This window comes from Topomyia yanbarensis, chromosome 1, assembly GCF_030247195.1.
Source record: "Topomyia yanbarensis strain Yona2022 chromosome 1, ASM3024719v1, whole genome shotgun sequence".
Taxonomy (NCBI): domain Eukaryota; kingdom Metazoa; phylum Arthropoda; class Insecta; order Diptera; family Culicidae; genus Topomyia; species Topomyia yanbarensis.
In genome coordinates, this window is record NC_080670.1 from 62,018,829 (window position 1) to 62,042,546 (window position 23,718).

The following is a 23,718-nucleotide window of genomic DNA, read 5'->3' on the forward strand; positions in this document are numbered from 1 at the left end:
CGGGTCGTCTTTGGGGGCCCGCGTTTTTACCCGGTAAATGGGCGAACACGTCCGGTATTCATAAAAGAGCAATAAAAATATCAATAGTAATTTCTTTGTAATCATTCGTCTTATTAAATTATTGTATGATGGAAGCGTAAAAATGAAAACTTTATTTGATAGTTGGCATTTGTTAAAACAAACGTTCTTAAGGGAATTGTCTACTTTGTGTACAATTTAAAAAAGCGAGTTTTATTACTTGAATCGAGGAATACACTACGAAATATTGAGAAGCCAATTCAAAGTATGTTCGAAGAAAGAAATAGAGCGTCAAACAGGAATACGAGCGCAGGGACAAACGCATCCGTCCTCTTCTACGTTCTCTTCTTTGCTGGTTGTTGGCGTGGAGATACTGGGCGTGATTGTTATTGAGCGAATATTTGTTCCTGTCAGAGTCGTAGATATTGCTGTGTAGTCGTCTGTGGTTTGGCATAAGATAACGGTATGCTGTTTACGGTTATAGCAGGTGGGTTTTTGACATTAAAAATGTCTTACTCCACTATCTGGGGCTAGGTGTCATTCTAAAATCTAAACTATCTCCCATGTAACGAAACTATGTAAGGTTTGCACGCTTATAACTCCGATATTACTAGATGGATTTTAATCATTCATACACCAACCGATTCAGAAACACCTAACTTAAATATTGGTAATAATTTAATATCTCCCCAATAGAAGTAGACTTTTGGAAATTGGTAAAATTAAAAAGTTCACGAGAAACGGGAAAATTACCATTCGTGAGGCAGATTTCTCAGACACAGCCGTCAAGAGAGGGCAGCTTAGTTGCTCAATGAAACACGAAAAGTCATAAATAGAAGCAACGCATGTCCGTTTAAATCAGTTGTTGCTAATATCCCATACGAGCAACATCGTCTCCGGGCGATGCAATAAGCGCTATCGATTTTCGGTAACGTTGGCATTTGCACACACTCGCACCTAAGTGACTAAACCATATACGGTTAGTTTATAAATAGAGGTGACGCGTACCCGTTTGAATCAGTTTTTGTTCTTATGTCGAACGGGTAAGATCATGGCTGCAGCGTCTGGGCACTACAATAAGCGATAGACGCTATGCATTTTCGGCAGCGGTGGCCGTGTGCGGATTTTTCTGGTACCAGCACGGTGTCACAGAATGATTTGCAAAGTGGGTGGGCGGGGTGGTTTGGATTTAATTCAATACGGTGTGTGCTGCTTAAGAGTGTTGCGTTTGAAAAAAATATATTTATTTTTATGCATGCGTGTGCGTTGTAACTTGTTAATCCATGTTTATGGCGCTTTGTAGCTGCGTAGGGTAAAGAGCCTATTGGTTTTCATGTTTCATATTTCGGTTATATGTTTTTTATCAGTAAGGCATCTGACAACGTGCTTCTGTAGTTATTGCACTGTTCAGCAGCGTAGTATTTTATATAGGAGAGTACACTCAGGTTTTCTACGCGGATTTTGAAATTTACGAGGTTTTTTATTAACGCGTTTTTTTTAATTTACGCGGTTTTCATTTACATGGCCTATTTCCCCTGCGTGAAAAATCTGAGTGTAATTGCATCGGAAACAATCACATTCCCAGCAGAACTTTTTGTTTTCTAATTTCAAACACTTTTGTTTCGTACTGCACACAACGGAAAATTTTAAAACAGAACTTACCGTCCCAGCAGCAGTTGAAGCGGGTGTTCTTTTTCGATTCAAATTCAAGCCATGTCTTAAGCGTTACTGGACTTAAAATTGTTTTCCCAGTTTATCCAGTCAGAATATCTGTCCTACCCTATGTATTTAAAACACAGTTCTAATTGCGTTTTAAAGTATACAACAAATAGAACGGTTGGGTATACTAATTTAAATTTTAAAATAAATCTTTTAAATTATGAAACAAACCGCTGCACTGAGGATATAATTATGTCAGTCCTATTACCATATAAAACACCTATATAACATAAAACGCTGCAGAATTGGTTTAATAATATAATGTTTACACTACAGAGTTATAACACGTTTTAATAATTAGCAACAAGAAAAATGTCACCAAGATAGCATAAAAACCCGTTTTAACTGGTAGTGCGAACGTTGCATAACAATGTAATTTTTCAAATAATTTCATTTTTTCCACCACTAATCGATCAAGAAATACTTAAACTTAAGATTGTTTACTTAAGTTCATTAGCACATTATTGAAAATTTAAATGGAAAATTAAATTTCATATTTCATGGAGAATCTGTATATTTCCGTTGGCGGGCGTGGGCTTCCTCATCGAAGCTCTCAATATGGAATTTTTCTTTTGAATATATTTTCTGGACAGACCAGCCTATTTTTACTAGATGGATCAGCCAAATAATGCCAATCACCTAGTGAGATACTTGATTAATTAATAGATTACCGTTAAAAGACCTTCAATAAATTATGTTTTGATGGGGAGGGTATAGAGCAAATTGTAACATATGAAAACAGGTGAGTGAACAAAAACGTGAGTCGATATGTGTGATAGATAAAATTCATTTGCACGCTCTTGAAAAAAGCTACATTTTTAATGTCACCGTGGTCGTGACCTGTACACAACCCTTTAATTTTTTGTTCTTTTGCACAAAGTTTTCCGTGGTGTAGTGTCTTTTTGAAAAATTCGTGCATAGGAATCTTCCATGGGTGCATAATCATTAATAAGTTTTGTCTGATGAAACGTCCCATTTTCGGTTGATCCGCATAAAATGGTTACGTATATACAGAAGCATTTTCACCATAAGAACAACATTAGGGACATTCTGGAAAATGCCAAGTTTCAGCTATTATGAAAAGCACTTCTCCGTATCTTGACATAAATTTGCTAATCAGTCAGTCAGGGGTGTGTGGCGATAATTCATGTAAGCGTATCTCTGCACGTAATTGTTTCACTTCTCGAGTAGCTGATCTTACAGAACATTTCCAAAAATCAATAACAACACAATTCGTCTGCAGTCGTTTTCACCGTGTATCTATAGCGGAACGATTTTTAGTTTCTACTCTGGGCGAGATGAGAAGATAGACTGAGCTTAACTAACCCTTGAATAAAATGGTTAATTTTTATATTTTTGTATTGTTATGCACGTACTAGTATTTTCCCTCTAAAAATGCATTGTGTTGAGATAGAACGGTGATTTTGGGTTTCACCAAAGATGCGTGTGAACCCAATTATAATGTGCGAAATAAAGAAATCAAATCAGTTCAGCTCATGCAATAGCAGTAGTGCTCAATTGCCTACTGTACTCACAGTTGTTTTATTTACGTATGATTACTGTGTTCTGTGTCTATGTTGTTATCGCGTCCCTCATATTCTCACAGCTTACTTATGTAACTAGAAAATCTTTTTGATTTGATAATTTTAAACGAGAAATTTGAGCTGCATCCGATACCTTCTCATTTTGCTTACAACAAAAGCCAAAAACTGCTCCACCGCTACTAGCAAATAAATCAATCCATGTGTCGCTTTTTCTGCACAGTAGAAGCAAAATATTATGTTCCAAGCTACCGTGTCGAAAAAAATGAGTGACGATTACAAGCAGCAGGTGGCCTATTGCGGTCAAAATTTATTCCTATTTACTTTTCGAGACTTTCCTTAAGATCTATTGTTAAAAGTACAAATGGAGCTAAAGATGGCCATTGTTTACACCATACAATTTCACCATGTTAGACATAGCATGCTGATTATGTTCCAGACCATCAATGGAACAGAAGCGTTTGTTTCGCGAAACGAAATATATCCGCTCACTGTTAAAATACAAATTCTAAATCCCTCCGTGGGTTGGAAGTATTATTCCTGTTATTGTAGCACCTGCAGATCCTATTTTCCTTACCCCTAACCTTACCACTTCCCAAATCCTTCCCATCTGGGAAATGATGAAAAAACGATTCATGGCAAGGCACAGATCTCCGATCTACATGGGGAATGTGCCATTTGAGCCAGACGCTACTGATTCCTGAATACCTACAAATTTAAAAACTTGTAACTATGGCAATTTTACCCTATTTGGATACCGTGGAATAATTTATTTATTTATTAACAGGTTAAGGCCGAAGTGGTCTGTGCCGTATACAAAAGATTCCTCCATTCCACTCGGTCCATGGCCGCGCGTCGCCAGCCACGCAGTCTGCGAAGGGTCCGCAGATCGTCTTCCACCTGGTCGATCCATCGTGCTCGCTGCGCGCCACGTCTTCTTGTACCGGTCGGATTGCAATTGAGAACCGTTTTCACCGGGCTATTGTCCGACATTCTGGCTAAGTGCCCGGCCCACCGTAGTCGTCCGATTTTAGCAGTATGACAGATGGGCAGCTCCCCCAACAGCTGATGCAACTCATGGTTCATTCGCCGTCTCCATGTGCCGTCTTCCATCTGCACTCCACCGTAGATGGTATGCAGCACTTTCCGTTCGAAGACACCAAGTGCGCGTTGGTCCTCCACGAGCATGGTCCAGGTCTCGTGCCCGTAGAGAACTACCGGTCTAATCAGCGTCTTGTAGATGGTCAACTTCGTACGACGGCGAACTCTGTTCGACCGAAGTGTCTTGCGGAGGCCAAAGTAAGCACGATTTCCTGCCACGTTACGTCTACGAATCTCTCTGCTGGTATCATTGTCGGCGGTCACCAGTGAGCCCAAGTACACGAACTCTTCAACCATCTCGATTTCGTCGCCACCGATGCAAACTCGAAGCGGGCGGTTCTCATTCTCTTCTCGTGAACCTCTTCCTATCATGTACTTTGTCTTCGACGTGTTGATGGCAAGTCCGACGCGCTTGGCTTCTCTTTTCAGTCGGATGTAGGCTTCCTCCATCTTCTCAAAGTTTCGTGCAATAATATCAACGTCATCGGCGAAGCCAAGTAGCTGAACGGACTTTGTGAAAATCGTACCACTCGTGTCGATCCCTGCTCTTCTTATTACACCTTCCAGCGCGATGTTGAATAACAGACACGAGAGACCATTACCTTGCCGTAACCCTCTGCGTGATTCGAAGGGACTCGAGAGCGTCCCTGAGACACGTACTACGCACATCACCCGATCCATCGTCGCCTTCACTAATCGCGTCAGTTTGTCCGGGAATCCGTACTCGTGCATAATCTGCCATAGCTGATCTCGATCGATAGTGTCGTATGCGGCTTTGAAGTCGATGAACAAATGATGTGTGGGCACATTGTACTCTCGGTATTTCTGCAGTACTTGACGAAGAGCGAACATCTGGTCCGTGGTAGATCGTTCGCTCATGAAACCCGCCTGGTACTGCCCCACGAACTCTCTTGCAATTGGTGATAGTCGACGGCATAGTATTTGGGAGAGTACCTTGTAGGCGACGTTCAGCAGGGTGATTGCTCGGTAATTACAGCAATCCAGCTTGTCACCCTTTTTGTAGATAGGACACACGACACCTTCCATCCACTCCTCCGGTAAAATCTCCTCCTTCCAAATCTTGGTAATCACCCAGTGCAGCGCTTTAGCCAGTGGCTCGCCACCGTATTTTAGTAGCTCGCTTGGTATTTGGTCAACCCCAGCGGCTTTATTATTTTTGAGCCGGCTAATCTCCTCCTGAATTTCTTGGAGATCCGGAGCCGGTAGTGTAATGTCTTCCGCGCGTGCTCCCAGGTGCGTTACCGTGCCATCCTCGTCGTCTGCTGCATCGCCGTTCAGGTGTTCTTCATAGTGCTGCCGCCACCTCTGGATCACCTCACACTGGTCCGTGAGAAGATTCCCGTTTGTATCTCTGCACATGTCGGCCTGTGGTACGTGGCCCCTGCGCGAGCGGTTCAACTTTTCGTAGAATTTCCGTGTGTCTTTAGCGCGGTACAGCTGCTCCATCGCTTCGCGATCTCGGTCTTCCTGCTGGCGCTTTTTGGTCCGGAAAACCGAGTTCTGCCTGTTCCGTGCCTGTTTATATCGCGCCTCGTTCGCCCTCGTGCGGTGCTGCAGCATTCTCGCCCATGCTGCATTCTTCTCTTCGACTAACTGCTCGCATTCGCCGTCGTACCAGTCGCTTCTTCGGTCAGGGCCCACCGTACCAAGTGCAGTGGCTGCGGTGCTACCTATGGCGGATCGGATATCTCTCCAGCCATCTTCAAGGGCAACTGCGCCTAGCTGCTCTTCCGTTGGTAGTGCCACTTCCAACTGCTGCGCGTATTCTTGAGCCACTCTGCCATCTTGTAGCCGCTCGATGTTTAGCCGCGGCGTTCGGCTTCGACGAGAGCTATGCACTGTCGAAAGTTTTGAGCGCAAGCATACTGCAACCAGGTGGTGGTCCGAATCTATATTCGCACTGCGATAAGTGCGGACGTTTGTGATGTCCGAGAAGAATCTACCGTCGATTAGAACGTGGTCGATTTGATTTTTTGTTACTTGGTCCGGTGATCTCCAGGTGACTGTGGATATCTTTGCGAGGGAAGAAGGTGCTTCGGATTACCATTCCACGGGAGGCTGCGAAGTTCACACATCGTTGGCCGTTGTCATTTGATACGGAATGCAGGCTGTTAGGCCCGATTACCGGACTGTACATTGCCTCCCTTCCTACCTGTGCGTTCATGTCGCCGATGACAATTTTCACGTCTCGCAGAGGGTAACCGTCGTATGTCTGCTCCAGCTGCATGTAGAACGCTTCTTTCTCGTCATCGGGTCTCCCTTCGTGTAGGCAGTGCACGTTGATGATGCTGTAGTTGAAGAAACGGCCTTTGATCCCCAACTTGCACATCCTTGCGTTGATCGGCTGCCACCCGATCACACGTTGGCGCACCTTGCCCAGCACTATGAAGCCGGTTCCCAGCTCGTTGCACAGTGGCACGACTTAGAACAAAAGGTGGACTAAAGTCCAAACTTTACCGTATCGGTTTAAATAGGACGCTTTTATGTAATTTTGGTGCGCTGAATTCGTTTTTGATATTAAAACATTTTAAAAATAAACATTTGCCATTCATTAGGGTGTCTCAAAAAAAATTTTTTTTTAAATCGTTCTTAAAATTTGTGTATGTTAATTTTCGTGTGCTAAATCGTTTTTTATATGAACATTTGTAAAAAAATTCATTATACACTAGGGTGGCTCAAAAATAATTATTTTGTTGAGAAGGTTCAAATTTTTTTTTAAAGAAATTTTTGTGCGCTATTTTGGTTATGAAAATAGAAATTAACTTTACTACTTATTAGAGTGGCTCAAAAGTAAATATATTATCTTTTGTAATGATTTTTTTCAATAGTAAATTTGAAATTTATTTTCCACATTGAAACGAATTGATTGTCATCTCATTATGGGGTTTTAGAAATGACTATTTTGTTTTTAAGGATCAAATAAGATGTGTTAGACTAATTTTGGAAAGTTTAATTCATTATTGGGTTACTTGACATGAAAACTACATTTTCATTCAATTCCAAAACAAACATTTTGAGCGTCTTAGTGGAATGTTGATTTACATTCACTAATCAACAAGATTTTTTTTCACAGGTGTGTTTTAAGTTACTTAGATTGCTTATTTCATATCTTAAATAAAAATAAATCCAAACCCCTTTTTTCGCGTAAAAATTAAAAATGGTCTTATTTTACATGGATAATATCGCATACCCTTAAGCTATATCAGTGCTATGCAAACTCGGATCAAAATAGTCTCACCAAATGACTAGAACTCAACTGTGTTCACTCAATTTGACAGTTATTGCATAAGTTAGCAAAAATAGTTCCAGAAACATTTTATGACATATTTCAGATGGTTGAGAATATTTACTGATTTTTAAACATTTTTAATACCTTTACCACCTAAAAACCAAACTTCCCAATCGGTTTCTTATTCTTGATCACTAGTAAAACCCTTGTAGATCATGCTCTCAATGCTATTTGAAAGTTGTGTATGTATTAATGGCATTATTCTAGCTATAAAGTGATTATTCAAATTCAATATCACTAATAACCAAGCGTCTTCATTGACAGTTTTTTAAAATTTTCACTGCTTATCGCAAGTTTTCGCAAAACTAGCATAGACTCATTTTAAAGAGAAAATTAAAAGCTTTCGAATGAGTATAGTGTGATCGCGGGCATTCACGGGCGTCGTTGTTGTTATCGCATTAGAAGTTCAAATTCAATAAAAAATCAAGACAAACAGTTATCTAAACACTAACTAAACCAACTAGTGACTAATTTTTGGCGATTTGGCGATGTACTTTTATCACACGGATAATTTTGGTGAAGTAATGCAATGCATAAAATCAACCGTTTCTTTGAAAAATGAAAATAATCGTATGTAGTTCCTATGGTCAAATAATGCAAAAAACACTTGAGTTATGACCTTCAAAAAGCTGTCAAAAATCCATTTTACGTTCAAATCACCTAAAATCTCGCGCAAATGTCTCTGATGGCTCAGCTGATACGAAAAAAATACTAGTGGGAATATCGCATAACCTTCATATACGGACTTAAGTCCGGGCCCGTCCCACTGTGCGTTGGTTGTACCACAGCTCTGGTAGAAGGTAGCCGCTCGATGCCCGCTTTTCCACACCTTCTGTCCCGTCCAGCAAAGTTCCTGCAGCGCCACGATATACCGTGGAATAAGAAGCTGTCGAAATTCGCCTGTCTGGCATGCTATCTGTAGATGTGGCAATATGAGTCAACCGGAGTCTAATAGAAACCACGGACTCACGAGTTTCCCATGGCTGAAGAGATACTAACTCATACTGCACTAGAGGACTTAGGTTTAAAAGGGCCCGGTAGTAATACAAGCCTTGGGGCCCGACGCGGCTCTCGACGGCCCTGCATGAAACTAAAACGAGTACGTACGATATTTTGCAATTGACACCCGTTCAAAATTTTGCTACCCCCGTTAGTGATGATTAGATTTTTACAAGCAAATTTGACACATTTTCCTAACATTTACCATACCGTTCAGGCTACAGCCTGTTATAAATCTGGAGAGTACGAAGGGACGTGTGACTTCTAGTAATAGAGAAGACAGTGCATACCATGCAAGCTCTAGTATCAAACTAACTTTATTCAGAACGCCTGCCGTGCATATCTCTACATGCTTTTGGCAAGCTAGGGTGGTTATCACAGTTCTCCCCCTTTTAGATTATATTTACAATTCATTGTCAATTCATTGTGTACACTGATCTGTAACATAAAAAACTACTTCCAATTCAAACTAGACAAAATATCTTAATAGTACAAATAAGCTTCGTCTTTTCTTCGACGTTTCGCTCGGCGAGACCTCCGAGGATACACGACAGCTCGATGAGTAGCTGTTTCACGCATGATGCTGTCCAACGGTTGATCGAATGGCACACTTAAGCCATGATCCGATGTACTCGATCGTGAGCTTCCCTCTATGTTGCTCGCTGATGGCAAACTTTGTCGCCCATCTTTGTTCGTTGCTGGAGACGGCAGCACACTATTGCTATATGACGCAATACTTCTAGCAAGCACAGTACTGCCTGACGATTGTAGCAAACTATTGCCACTGTTAGTTGCTGTTGTTTTAATTAATGTTGATGACAAACTATTGCCATTGATTTGTGGTTTCGGCAAACTACTGCCAACCTCAACTGTTGCGTGCTGCAGGGGGTTAAACACAACGGAATCTGCTGGAAAACCATAAAAGTTGCTCTCTGGGTCGTCAATCTCGCCCGCGTCGTACTCCCTTGTGCGTTTTCGGCTCGAAGCTTGACTATCACTCCAACCACAAACGAGCTTTCGTGGTGGTCTTGTCCTTAGCTTGAGTTGATCGCGGTGCGCCAAATAAATTCGACCACCTACAGAAACCTGGAAAACATTGGGAGAAACTCGCTTCAAAAGCTTGTCATCTAACCATCTTTTTATTTCGGTAGGTCTAAAATTCTTGAAGTATATAGGATCACCATTACTCAGATTAACAAACTCGTCAAGAACAGGCGTGTCATTTTTAAAAATAGAAGCTTTCTCATCCCTTTGAGTCGTCAAATGTTTCTTAAAACTATTCCTTGGATTTACTAGATCCAGTAACGTTTTCGGTTTAAAATTCAACAATTTTTCAGAGGGAAACCTTGAGTCCTCTGTACACGTGTTTCGATAATTAAAAAGAAAACAAGAAATCTGAACCTCAAGATCCAAACCTTTCATTTCAGGATCGAGTAAAAACTTTTTAAAACTTCCTTAACGACCCGAACCATTCTTTCTGCCTGACCGTTACTCGAGGGATGATACGGTGGGCTTTTCATCACCTGAATACCCTGTTGTTCGAAAAATCCGATAAGGTACTTAGAATTAAATGGGGGACCTCCATCAGTCACTATGACATCAGGTAGGCCAAACCTGGCAAACACAGCCATAAACTTACTCTTAACCTTCTTTGCATCTGTACCGTACTTCATCCACTCTACCTCAAGCCACCTTGAAAAACTATCAACGATCACCAGAAAAACTTTCTGTTGGAAATAGAAAAAGTCCGCGTGAATCCGGCTAAACGGTCGAGTTGTTGGAATCCAACTGGTTTGCGTCGATTTCTTTCTAACCACGGCCACGGCTGCAAACTCTGCAATACTTTACATAATTCTCAATGTCGCAGTTCATCCCAAACCAGTAAACCGACCTTCTGGCTAACTGCTTGATTTTGCTGATCCCAGAATGATTCCTGTGAAGCAATTTAATAACTGAGTTCTGCAGTTTTATACCAAGCGATCTTGGAAAAGTAAACATCCATCTAAGGTATCTAAATCCTGATGATGAGAATAAACATCTCTGAACTTTCTGTCAAGTTTTCTAGGCCAGCCGTACCTCATGTACGACAAAACATTCTGGAGAAACTCATCAGATTCGGTCTCCTTCGCAATCACAGTATAATCCAGTGGTAGATCGCCAGATATGTTGAGATTCTTAATGTACTCCCGTTGTAGAGAACGTGGAACCTCTTGTGGTAACGGAAAACGTGAACAAAAATCGGCATTGCCCATTTTCGATGACGGTCGATAAACAATATCGAAATCGTAGATTGACAACTCCATTATATATCGCTGTAAACGCGTCACGAAAATGGCATTCTTTCCATCCTTTCCAAAAATTCCAATCAAGGGCTTGTGATCTGTATAAACGGTAAACTTTTTTCCGTACAGAAACTTGTGAAACTTCTTTATCGTACTAACCACAGCTAACGCTTCCAGATGCAAAATGGGATACTTTTTTTGGGCATCGTTTAATGAGAAGGATGTGAAACTAATTGGTCGCTCTTCTCGGTCAACATTATGTGCAATTAAACCTCCCAAACCATATCCACAAGCATCAGACACCACAACAATTGGCTTGTCAGGATCGTAATATTCTAAAAGATTTGGATTCAGCAACACTCGCTTGCAGTTTTCGAAAACGTCGTTACATTCTTTGCTCCAAACGAATCGAGTGTTTTTCTTTAATAAACTGTATAGTGGGTTAAGGAGTGTGGAAAGGTTGGGAATGAAACGACCGTAGTAATTTATCAAACCTAAAAATGCCTTTAGCTGACTTACATCATTCGGAGCACTTGCTCAACGAATAGTCTCAACTTTTTCAGGACTGGGCAACAAACCTTTTTCAGTCAACACATGTCCTAAATAAGGCAAACTAGAAACAAAAAATTTACATTTCTTCATGTTTACTTTAATATTGAACTTGGCCAAACGTTCCAATACCAGAAAAAGCTTCTTTCTACAGTCATCCAAACTTTCACCAGCTATCAAAACGTCATCTAGATAGCAAAATACTCCATCTAAACCTTTCAAAACTTGATCCATCACTTTTTGAAAAATAGCAGCACTGCTAGATGCTCCCTGTGGTAAACGATTGTACGATTAAAGACCCTTGATGGTGTTAATAATCATTATCTTCATAGACTTTTTGGAAAGACGTAGCTGGGTATAGGCTCCAGCTAGATCCAAAGAACAAAACACTTTTGAACCAGACAACGACGCAAACATATCTTGAGCGGTAACGGTAACGGATATGTATTTGGTACGATGAGCTTGTTGATGGAAACTTTGCAATCAATTACCATCCTAATCCCCTGATCCTTTTTCACAACAACGATGACAGGAGAAGCCCACTCACTTGCTTCGACAGGAGAAATCACACCGTCTCGCTCCAAGGAATCAATATGCTCAATGACTTTATCACGTAAACGATAAGGAACTTTGTAAGCCCGCTTAAAAACCGGTGAATCATCTTTTAGTACCAAATCCGCTTCAAAACTTGCTATAGGAGTAGAAAAATCATTGTCAAACACATTAGGAAACTTACTTTTTAAATCCTCAATGACTTTCTCCTCCTTCGTAACGATCGTATGGTTCACCGACATCGGTCCTCGGAAGGCATTTCGCCAAGCTGGGAAGAAAACGTCGCGCGAATCCCGACCAAATAACGGCATAACGATGTTATTGCTCTCTAACACAACCAACGCAACATCCTCGTGCTGACCGTTTATCTCAACTGATACCGCAATCTGGCCAACAACGGACAGGTGGGCACCATCGACAACCGCAAGTTTCAAGGAACAGTCTAACAATGGACTGTCTCTGAATTTTCGCTCATAAATTCGTCTGCAAATGACAGAGACGGCAGAGCCACTGTCAATCTCCATTTGCAGCATCTTCCCATCAACGATGGCATCCACGAAACACGGTGCGCTGGATCGTTGATTTGATGAAACCATCAAAACACTCATCTCCTCTTCTGAGTCCGAAATTCTCGCTCTCTTCAATCTCTCTGCCAAATCTGCCTTCTTCGGAACAACAGCAACAGATTTCACTGACTTCTTCTGGTGCTTAAGGTCGAAACAGTACTTGCGAGTATGCCCTTTTCTAGGACAGTAGTTGCAGAAAAACGATCTTCTTTCTCCGCGCCTTGTTGAATCTGAACGACTCCTGCTACCGCTGCGACTATCGTTACCGGCTCGACTTCGACGATCACGACTTCTTCCTCGCAAGTTCACAGCAGACGGAGAGGGTTCACGGGGAAATGTAACCTTGCGCATCCCAAGACGCTCCACAACATTAATCCTGCCGGGCTCATGGTTGATGATCATCGCGCGTTCACTTGCTGATTCGCGGTTTATAATGATTCGTTCTGCCTTCGCTAGAGTCAAATCGTCCTCGTCTAGCAACCGCTCCTGAAGCTGTTTACAAGAGACTCCGCACACCAGCTTGTCACGAATCGCAATTTCTTTGAAGTCACCAAAATTACAGTACTCAGCCAACTGTTTTACTGCTAACACGAAGTCTACGCTCGCTCGTTGGGATTTTGCATACGGGAATAAAATTTTACCCGTTGCACCAGGTCGCTTTCACATTTGTCATAACGCTTTCGTAGCGCTTCCGTCAAGACTTTGAACTCAACGTCCTTGAGATTTTGACCTGGAAACAAAAGCTTTAACTCACTGTAAACTTCCGTCCCACATGATGCCAGAAGCGTGATCTTCTTATCGTTTTCTTCTATTTTCTGGTGTAAGAAGATCTATTCCAGCTGCTCCAAGTACTGAGCAAACGGGATACTACCCGGAGTGTATGGTTCAATATTATTCACCAACGGCATTCTGTTACTTGATCGATGTTTCCAAACTACTGAAACAAACTTACAACTTTTACCATCAACAAAATCCAAACAGCCCACAGTGCAGCAGACGCAAACAAACTTGTCTTCCTTTTCACGCAATCCTGTGTGATTATGAGGATGGTGTTTTTTATCACTTTGTTCGCCGCCACTCTCGCTCTCTTAGCCAAACAAAACAGCTAATAAGGCGATGGCGGGTTAACACTAGCTTCCACTTCCAATAAAAGGCCAAACAAGCGGCTTTTTCTTCACTTGTGGCAAGCACTAATCGTTTGTTTTTTTTCCTTTTTTTTATTTTTAATGCCACAAGGAAGGTTAAACTGCACTGTTTATTATTAATTTCGAAACACTGTAGCGATAACCAAACTCCAGCCAGCCAAGGTGACAAATCAAACTTACAACGGTTGATCTGGCGGGTTTTTTTTACTGTTTGAAGGTGGCAAAACCAAACTACCACGCGAAATAATTTTAACCACGGGAAAACTATAATTCCCGGAATAAACTTCTTTTCTCTCGTCGCCACTGTTATAAATCTGGAGAGTACGAAGGGACGTGTGACTTCTAGTAATAGAGAAGACAGTGCGTACCATGCAAGCTTTAGTATCAAACTAACTTTATTCAGAACGCCTGCCGTGCATATCTCTACATGCTTTTGGCAAGCTAGGGTGGTTATCGCAGAGCCTTGTTGTGTCTTGCTGTATGCAGAAGCCGTTTCCACTCCACTCGGTCCATTGCTGCTTGTCGCCACCTCGCAGTCTTCGAACGGTCCGCAGGTCGTCCTCTATCTGGTCGATCCACCGTGCTCGCTCTGCGCCCCGTCATCTTGTTCCTGTAGGGTCGCCCTCAAGAACCATCTTCACCGGGTCGTCGTCCGACATTCTTACGACGTGTCCAGCCCACCGCAAACGTTCTATTTTTGCGGTATGCGCGATGGATGGTTGTTCCAGCAGCTGATGCAACTCATGGTTCATTCGCCTACACCACGTTCCGTCTTCCATCTGTACGCCAACGTAGATGGTACGCAACACCTTTCGTTCGAAAACTCCAAGGGCGCGTTGGTCCTCCACGAGTATAGTCCAGGTCTCGTGGCCGTAGAGGACCACCAGTCTAATCAGCGTCACCGGTCTAATCAACTACGTGCGACGGCGAATTTTGTTCGAACGTGAACGTGGAGTCCAAAGTAGGCACAATTTACCGCCAAGATCCGTCTCTGAATTTCTCTGCTGGTATCATTGTCGACGGTTACCAGTGAGCCCAAATGCACGAATTCGTCGACCATCTCGATTTCGTCACCGTCAATCCAAACTCGGGATAGGAGATTCACATTGTCTTCTCTAGAACCTCTTCCTCTCATGTATTTTGTCTTCGAAACATTGATCGCAAGTCCAATCCTGTTGGCTTCAGCTTTCAGTCTGATGTACGTTTCCGACATCGCCTCAAAGTTCCGTGACATTATGTCAATATCGTTGGCGAAGCCAAGAAGCTGGACGGACTTCCTGAAGATCGTGCCACTCGTGTCTATCCCCGCTTTGCTTGTTACACCTTCTAACGCAACGTTGAGCAGCAAGCACGATAGACCATCACCTTGCCGTAACCCTCTTCGAGATTTAAAGAGACTCGAGAGTGTCCCTGATACTCGAATAACGCACATCATCCGATTCATCGTCGCTTTGGCTAATCGTGTTAGCTTATCCGGAAAACCGTACTCGTGCATTATCTGCCATAGCTGATCTTTCCTAACAATTCCTATTAATTCCCAGATGGCATAAGTTGTTAAACAGTTATCGGGCGAGTTTGGTTCGTGAGCACTGAGCGTTAAAAATCCACAAAGTACCGTTATTGTTATCGTTAACACTGAATGTACAATGAGTTAACCTTGAAGCGTTGTTTCACAGCGGTCATATACTTTAAAACCACTTGTTCTTTTTTCTTGTTTTTTTTGACACGGTTTAATGCGTTAGCATATCTGAGTTGTGGATCTTTAATGATTTTTTACAATATGTAAAAACAAAAAATTACAAAATGCCTGTCCATGGGCTCTTGTTGACGCAGTTAAGCTTCTCTTCACTTGCGTCGAACATAGAAGGAGCAAAATTCCAAACATCTCGAAAACTATTGCATTTTGGAAAAATTTTGTCAAATGCATTTTGATTTAAAATGATACTTAGAATTATATTCTGTAATAAAATTTCAATTTTGTATGCCAAATAGTATGACATTTAAAAACATGCATAAAGTCATTGTTAGCAAAACTTCCGATGAGTGCTCCATTATGAAATCACATTCAAAATGTCACTTTGCTCATTAGGTTTTTATTGACAAAATATAAATAGATATAAAAATGAGCTTTTTGCAATTTGAATTTAGAACATAAATTTTTGTTTTTGTCAAAAATGAAACAATATTTTTTTTATGTTTTTTTTTTCGTTTAAAATTATTCTTTCCCTGTAACTCGTTCTTATATTGTTTTGTTGTGTAAAATACGGTAATACAACATTTTTTTTCGAAAATGCTGCATGTAGAAACTTTTACGCCCTTTTTAAAAAATGCTCTTATGTCAAAATAATCTTATCGACTGTGGAAAATGTTTCGTCTTCCATGCCGGTGAAACGTGAAAAGTTTCATCGGAATCTAAGATGGTCGCCCAAGATTTTAACGATTTTCGGACGGATGTTCGCGGAATTCCTCACTTTGGTCTGATTTGCATACGATACCAGATAGGAGATGACAGGTTTTGTTGGGCGCACTCTCACCTCATGAACGCCGTTGCGAAGACATGTGAAGAAATTCATTTAAAAATCTTTCTTTGGCGTCAATATAAAAAATAGGACGGTTTTAATTATATGAAGACCTTCCGCTTAGTTAAGCTAACGCATATGCCCTTTCGCTAGCAATCGGCTTTGTTTGAACTCTACTCTGTTTCAATTCTCCTCGGTTTCCCCTATATATAAAAGCTTCATACATACGAGTGATGATATCCTTTGCCTCACTGCCGTCGGTCATCATAGACGCATTTTGTTTTGTGCTACTTTCCGACTATTATAAATAAGCCTTGGATGTATGGGTTGTGAGCTGAGCCTCAGCAGAAAAGAAAGTGATTAAATGCAGCATCAGGACTAGAAGCGACAAACTGCTGGTCGCGAAAAAGGATGGATGGGTACTGTCTGTGACATAACCGGAGTGTCGTAACTACACTTCGGACATTTTATCAACGTTTACCGCTGATAACGGTTATTTTGCTTGGTGAAGAAAAACATCTATGTAGAAAATTGACGACATATTTCGTACTTTTCATATGTTAGACCAATACTTTATTTGATTGATCCAGTGGTTTGTTTTGAAATCTGCACATGTTATTTCAAAGCTAATGAATCCGCAGTCACGACACTCCGGTTATTCACAGACATTACCCACCCATCTTTTTATGTTATTTGCTGAAAATTGATTTTTTACGTATCAAAAATGGAGATTTTAGCTAAAATCTCTTTCTACAATTAGTTGGTTCTGGAAAGAACCGTCGATTGTTTTATGGGGGGAACAAAATTTAGACCTGTCCATCCAGAGGTACCGGCGAGCCAGTTTAATGTCTTTCGGCATGAAGGTTACGCGCTTGGCGTGAATGGTGCACTATTTCGTATCCTTTATCAAATCGACCAGGTAGGCCTCACTGGATTCTTGGAGTGCCATTACGGTCGAAAGAGCAGCTTGCAAATTAGTGGCTTCGTTGGCTTTTTAATTACGGCGAATATATGGCAGGGCGACAGTTCTTGGTCGGCTCCGCTACTGCTGATGCTGGTAGTACAACGACAGTCAAACGAATGATGAGAAAAACCGACCGACCGATATTGCTGTATTTTTGTATATCCCGAGAATAGGCATTACTTACGCAATCTCGTGCAATATGCCTACCCATTCCGTTCGGCTAATAATTCTATCATAACCAAAACGAATATGTCATCTTTCACTCACCATATTCTACAGGACTGCTTCGCTTTAAATATGTATAGGTCCTTCAAGCAAGGACCTATATTTAAATTTTTATCATTTTGTCATTCGGTTGGTGTACTATATTGACTATTGTTAATACATATTTCAAAATTAATATAACATTATTACACATTAAAGGGCAAACACGAAATTATTGCGACACTTTCAACAGGGCATAACTTTTTTACCATTGGGTAAAAATCAACCAAATTTTGCACACTTTCTCATTGTGTATTGTTTACATGCTGTCAAACGAAGTCGTGTTTTTCGATTCAACGAAAATGGAGGTGAACCAACGCGTGTCGAGACAACAAATTCTTTCCAAACACCTGGAATTTCCTGACTTGTTGCACCGGCAGTTGGGAAAAATGTTGAACATTCACCATTCAACCGTCTCCAGACTGTTGAAGCGGTTGACGTTGGACCACGGCAAAGGAGCTGGAAGAAAACCGGGGCCGGAGAACAAAAAGACGGAGGGAAAGGTGAAGCGGATGATTAAAGCAAATCTCAACGTCTCAAGCCGTGATTTGGATAAAAAGATCGGCATGTCGCAGAGCTACGTCCAGAATGCAAAGAAGAGAGCTGGACTACATACATACAAGGTACAGAACTTCCCAAACCGCGATGAACGGCAACAATCGACGGCTAAAACTCGGGCACGGAAGCTCTACGAGAAGATGCTGATAAAATATGGCTGCTGTGTGATGGACGACGAAACGTATATAAAAGCCGATTTTAAGCAAATTCCGGGGTTAGAGTTTTTCACCGGCAAGAACAAGTTCTATGTGGACGACAAATTTAAGAAGAAGAAAATGTCGAAGTTCACCTCCAAATATCTCATTTAGCAGGCCATCCAGTCTTGCGGACTGAGGAGTGAGCCTTTCGTGACAAAGGGTACAGTAAATGGCGAGATCTACAAACCTGAGTGCCTCGAGAAGCGCCTTTTGCCGTTCTTGCAGTAGCACGACGAAGCTCCGCTATTTTGGCCCGATTTGGCATCATGCCACTACTCTAAAAGTGTCCTGGAGTGATATGAGGGCAATTCTGTCTATTTTTTTCCAAAGGACATAAATCCGCCAAACTGTCCGGAGCTGCGCCCGTTGGAGCAGTACTGGGCAATGATGAAGCGGGAGCTTCGGAAAAGCAAGAAGACAGTCAAAGACGAGAATGACATGTTAAGAAAATGGAAAAAAAAGAGAAACTGTACCGGATGACACTGTAAAGACTTTGATGGAGGGCATCAAGCGAAAATGCGTTCAATTTTACACTCAAGGCTCCATCGATTAACTTTTCTTTTGATTTTTGAAGTAAATATATGTATGAAACTACCGTAAAATTTTGGTTTGATTTTAAACATTATAAGAAAATTGGCATGACATTTTCGGTGTCGCAATAATTTCGTGTTCGCCCTTTATTACATTATTACACAACGCCACATTATGCCCTGAGGTAGCTATATAAACTACTTATCATTACAGCACAAGCTTATTGAGTGGGATAGCTCGTAGATGGTGGTATGTGTAATTCAAGTTGCTTCTGTACTGTGTAGCCAACGACGTGTTGATACATGGTTCGGTATTGTGTTGCACAAATATTAGTGCGGTTGCACATTACAGACATTTGAGAGCGCACAGTCATAGTTCAAGAGCGAAGAAAACATATGCATTTGCGTTTCAGAGAATTTGTTTTGGGTGTACTAAATTGCCAATTTTTACTAAGATTTGCCCAAGAATGCAATGTTTTGGTAAAATATAATAATTACCACAGTTCTGCCGAGCATTTAGCTGTGAATTTCTTTAATGTTTGCATTTGTGAAATGTATTGTCAGCACAGTTAGGTGAAGAATAACGCTTGTCTGGTTATCCACAAAGAATCTAAAAGCACCAGATACTCTCGCTGTGGAGGATAGGCCAAATAATATTTCTCTCCTTAATAGTTAACAGTTAAACAGAGTAGACCAGACAGGTCATCGACTTCGCTTGGAAAGCACTTTGCGGTGTCTTCTGAATTGCTTAGCTGGAGAAAAAATAATACTGTGGTTTGTCACTATAGTCGCTACGGAGGTTTGAAGAAAGGGACATAGCTCTCCTCCCTAGCTAAACGTTATGGTCCGTTGCAGATGTAGCCTCCCATCTTCTCGTCAAGCAGCAAAAGCTGCCAAGCTCAATCAACAGTAAGACGATTTGCTGAAATTAAAGGAACTTAATTTTTTTAATATTTTGAGCGATTTAGTAGAATATATAATTACCTTCAACTCACTCAGGAAACTATTTCTTAAGTTGTTATAAAGCTGGTTTAATTTTTATTATCCATGTTTTGCATGAAAAATCGAAAACACGTGGTAAACACATCTTGGTCACCCTAAAATAAAGGGTAAGTCGGAAAACCCATTTTAATTATATAATTAAGAGCATTATAATAATATGCCGATTCAACCGACCCGGAAAAATTTACGTAAAATGCGGGGGCGATCTCTGATCCCGAGAACCGAAGCCTCCGTGTCAAACCCGGAGAGGTCAAATTGTCTAAAATTGTCCCGTTTGCAACAAATCGGCTACAAAGTCCATCGGAATAAAAGGGTAAGTTATCCATTTTTAATTATTTATTTATTCGATCTTCGGCAGATACCGTACAGATTAAGTGTAAATGACTGATTCTTATAGTTTTAAAAGTTTATAATCGCTGTCCTATAACTACATTTAGTAATATAATAGTCAAAGAGATATTCATAGGAATAGAGGAACGTTGTGTTTCTCAAAATTCCAAACTAATGGAAACAATAGTACAAATTCGGTTTAAACTAAAATTATTCACTTCTTGAACGCAAATAGTACAAAGAAACAAATAAACTGATCACTTGTTGATTTTCCAAAATATTAACGTATTAATAGGGAAACAAAGAAAATATTATACCGTTGCATTTCCAAACACATTTTTACTAACCCACTTCCAAACACATTTTTACTAACCCACTTCTGGCTGAATAGGGAGGTCACCTATCCTCCGGGGCCACTGCCACGAGTCACCAGTGCCGGGAACATTTTTATTCACTTTTCGAGCCTATTTTGACTTTATTAGGAAGAATGGAGCACTATTTCGTAACCTACAGTCGATGGTTTGCGTAGAAATTGGCATCAGCGCATTTGCTTCGTTCCTTAGAGCGCAACTAAAATTCGAATCGAATGCCAAACGAAACCATAGCAAATTCTCTACGCTCCTTTAGTATTTGAATGCCGACGAACATACATCGTGCATTTATAGGATGAAAGCGGAAATCTTTTCCAACCCAAATTACGAAGTGCCAATAATAAAAATTGGTTTTGTACTGATTCCTTTTTATCCTCGTGCGTGATTAAGAAGGTCGACCAAACTATGCCCCAATTTGTTCGCTTTTTTCTACCGGCTGATTTCCTATAGGAATTGTGATCATTGGTGCGATTCGTTTCCTAATAAAAGTTATTGCATTGCATTTTTTACGTTCAGTTGCAATAGGCCTTTGTCCAACCGTATGAAGAAGTTCTGCATTTCTTCTTGCAACGTTTCGATGTCTTCGTTGATTTTGATTTCAAAAAAGATCTTCATGCCCTCGGCATAGATTTTTCTTTTTTAGAATGAAGGAAATGTCATTTACGTATAAGATGAACAAGAGAAAGCCCTTAACTCACAATTCATCAATAATTTTGAATGTTTTCCGAATCTAGTATCCTCTATCGTTTCTAATTCTTAGCATTATTGATGAGTGTAAATCTCGAATAAGCAAGGAAGGGCTTTCTGCACTGATTCATACATCTTCTGAGAATCTCGTGAGATAATACAAATGTACTTTCCCACTCAATGCCTTTGGTATTTATAAAAGAGGAAATCAGCGAAAATGTTTTTAGCAGTTCATTTTTCAATATTTCGCGCGCAACGGTTCCGTCATTGGCCTCTCTCGACCGAAGTTAAATTTACCTTCAGTGCCTGCAATCACTGTTCATGTCAGCTAGGTATAGGGGAACCGGGGGCAAGTCCGACACCTTAAGCGCAATCATTTTTCTAAAGTTCCACAAAGCTCTTAAAATTGTATATTCTGTTCATAATCCTTGTTTAGATGGTTCTTAACAAGATATACAGTCGCGATTCGTTGGTTGGACACTCTTTAACTGGACCGCTTTTTAGTTGGACCTCCGCTAGTTGGACCATTGTCCAACTAAAAAGTCTCTGAACATCAAAATCTCATGTCAAATTTACTTTGACAATCTATCTAACAATCTTTTACACTACTAACGTCTTCTTTGGAGAGTTTTTGACATTTGTCAGTCGGTCCAACTAGCGAATCAAATTCGCTAGTTGGATAGAGGCCCAATCAGCGAATCACGACACAGCGTTTCAAAAAATTGGATTCATTAAAATTATTGGTTGCCATGCAATAGAGAAAAATTACATTTTAAAAACGCTGCGGGTAAGACCGACATCCCAAAGGGGCAAGAGCGACACCCTTTTTAAATTTCTTTTTGTCCAAAGTTTTTTCCTTTAAAAATGTGTTGTGTATGTGTGATATAGTGTAATTATGTGTATATGAGTATGTGTGATTCAAATGCATGCTTTCTGGAGTTTTCTCGCGTAGCAAGAGGAAGAGCATTTGAATGCGTGGTGTTATGAATAAATAATGTTTAACGCTTGGTTTATATAATGGCATGGATTTTCTCAAGTAAATTTTTCGAGCATTATTACCACTTGTGAAGCTATTCTAAGGTGTAAGATCAGTTCTGCAAGCATAATATATCCCCTGTTATTAGGATTATTAGGATTTATTCATTCTCTTAGAAATAATGTACGCTTCGTAGTAAGCTATCCGATTTGTGTTATGATTTTTCGGAACTTTGTTATCAACAATCCGACGTCCGATGAAAATTGTGCTTCAATATCATTGAGATTCTCATATAAGATTTTACTTTTTCGTTTCGTTTTATAATATAACAATGAATTACACGCTAACTAGTTTTTAATTCTTTTAGAGGCTTGAGGCAATACTGACAAGAATTAAATGCAAAAAACAGAGTTTCCGTGTATTTCAATTATTAACATGACGTAATTATGGTATAATTGAACACAAAAAACATTCCCAGTCATTTGTATCGAATCAAAAATGAACCCAACCATCGAAACGCCGCGTCGGTTTTACCCCAGCCAAAAACTGTCGGTATTACCCCAACGTTGCATATTTTTGTTAACTGCTCAATTAACAGTATTGAAATACTCAAACTCATCTTCAACAAACAGAAATAATGATATGGAGAGTAGGTTAGCATGTGCTATAAAAAACTGGTGATTTTCAAAGCGTTTGTGCTGTTAGAACCTTAAAACGAATCAACAAAAAATAACATCCAAGTGCGCGTCAATTTTTGCTTTCGCATGTTTTGCTTATTTTGTTGACGTTTGACGAGCCTATATAGCATCGATTGTGTCTCGAAATGCTCAAAATAATCGTAGTAATGATACCCTGTCATTATTGCATGATTTAAAATTTGATATCTGGGAAAAGCCATGGGGTGTCGGGCTTACCCACAGTGTCGGGCTTACCACCAGTTCCCCTACCGAAATGAACTATCGTGTGATGCCCCTTCTACTGACTGACTCGCTGCGGGAACATCCGAAACCCCAGCACGGAAAATCGTTTCACTTTCGGTGTTAGGCTTTAAATTTTATTATTTATGATGCAATAGGATTGTTTCGCTCTTTGTTGCTGTACACTTTCTGGATGACAAAACTGTTTACTTCTGTGGCAATGAGTTTCTATTTTTAAAACCATCTGCTGTTTTTCTCAGCTGCTAAATGAAATAGGCCACGTTCAGGCTCCCACCGATTCGTGTTCCCACCTTTCAATTACACGCTATCATTCAAACCGATTTAAGCTTCTTCTGCTGCTTTTCCTGAGGTGCTGGGTTAATGCTACTTTTCTGTAATTATTTGGTGCCATCCTTTTCCGCTTCTTTCTCTCTTCAAGAAAAGCTCGGCCCACATTTGTCGACCTCTGGGGTCGATGCGGTTGTTATTCAGTTGACCTAAAGAAGAATATCTTATGTAAGAGTCTCTGCGAAATGCCATTACTCAGTACATACTAAGGGACCAAGCGCCGGGTCATTATTATGGGGCTGCGTCTTGGACGGTGTTCGACTTGTATGGTAG

At 40.7% G+C, this 23,718-nt stretch overlaps 1 protein-coding gene across 2 annotated transcripts in view; it reads right to left on the reverse strand.

Moving 5' to 3' along the window:
* LOC131677767 (pro-resilin-like) overlaps positions 1–23,718 on the reverse strand; it is a 145,737-nt gene that overhangs the window by 45,544 nt on the left and 76,475 nt on the right. The window contains exons 2-3 of one of the 2 annotated variants that reach the window (XM_058957793.1): positions 19,799–19,911; positions 19,313–19,736 (exon numbers count right to left, since the gene is read on the reverse strand). The exons of the other annotated variant lie outside the window; for it this stretch is intronic. Of the exons in view, the coding sequence (XP_058813776.1) occupies positions 19,313–19,330 (18 nt within the window). The 5' untranslated portion in view covers positions 19,331–19,736; positions 19,799–19,911. The remainder of the gene's footprint in view (positions 1–19,312; positions 19,737–19,798; positions 19,912–23,718) is intronic. 2 annotated transcript variants of the gene reach the window in all.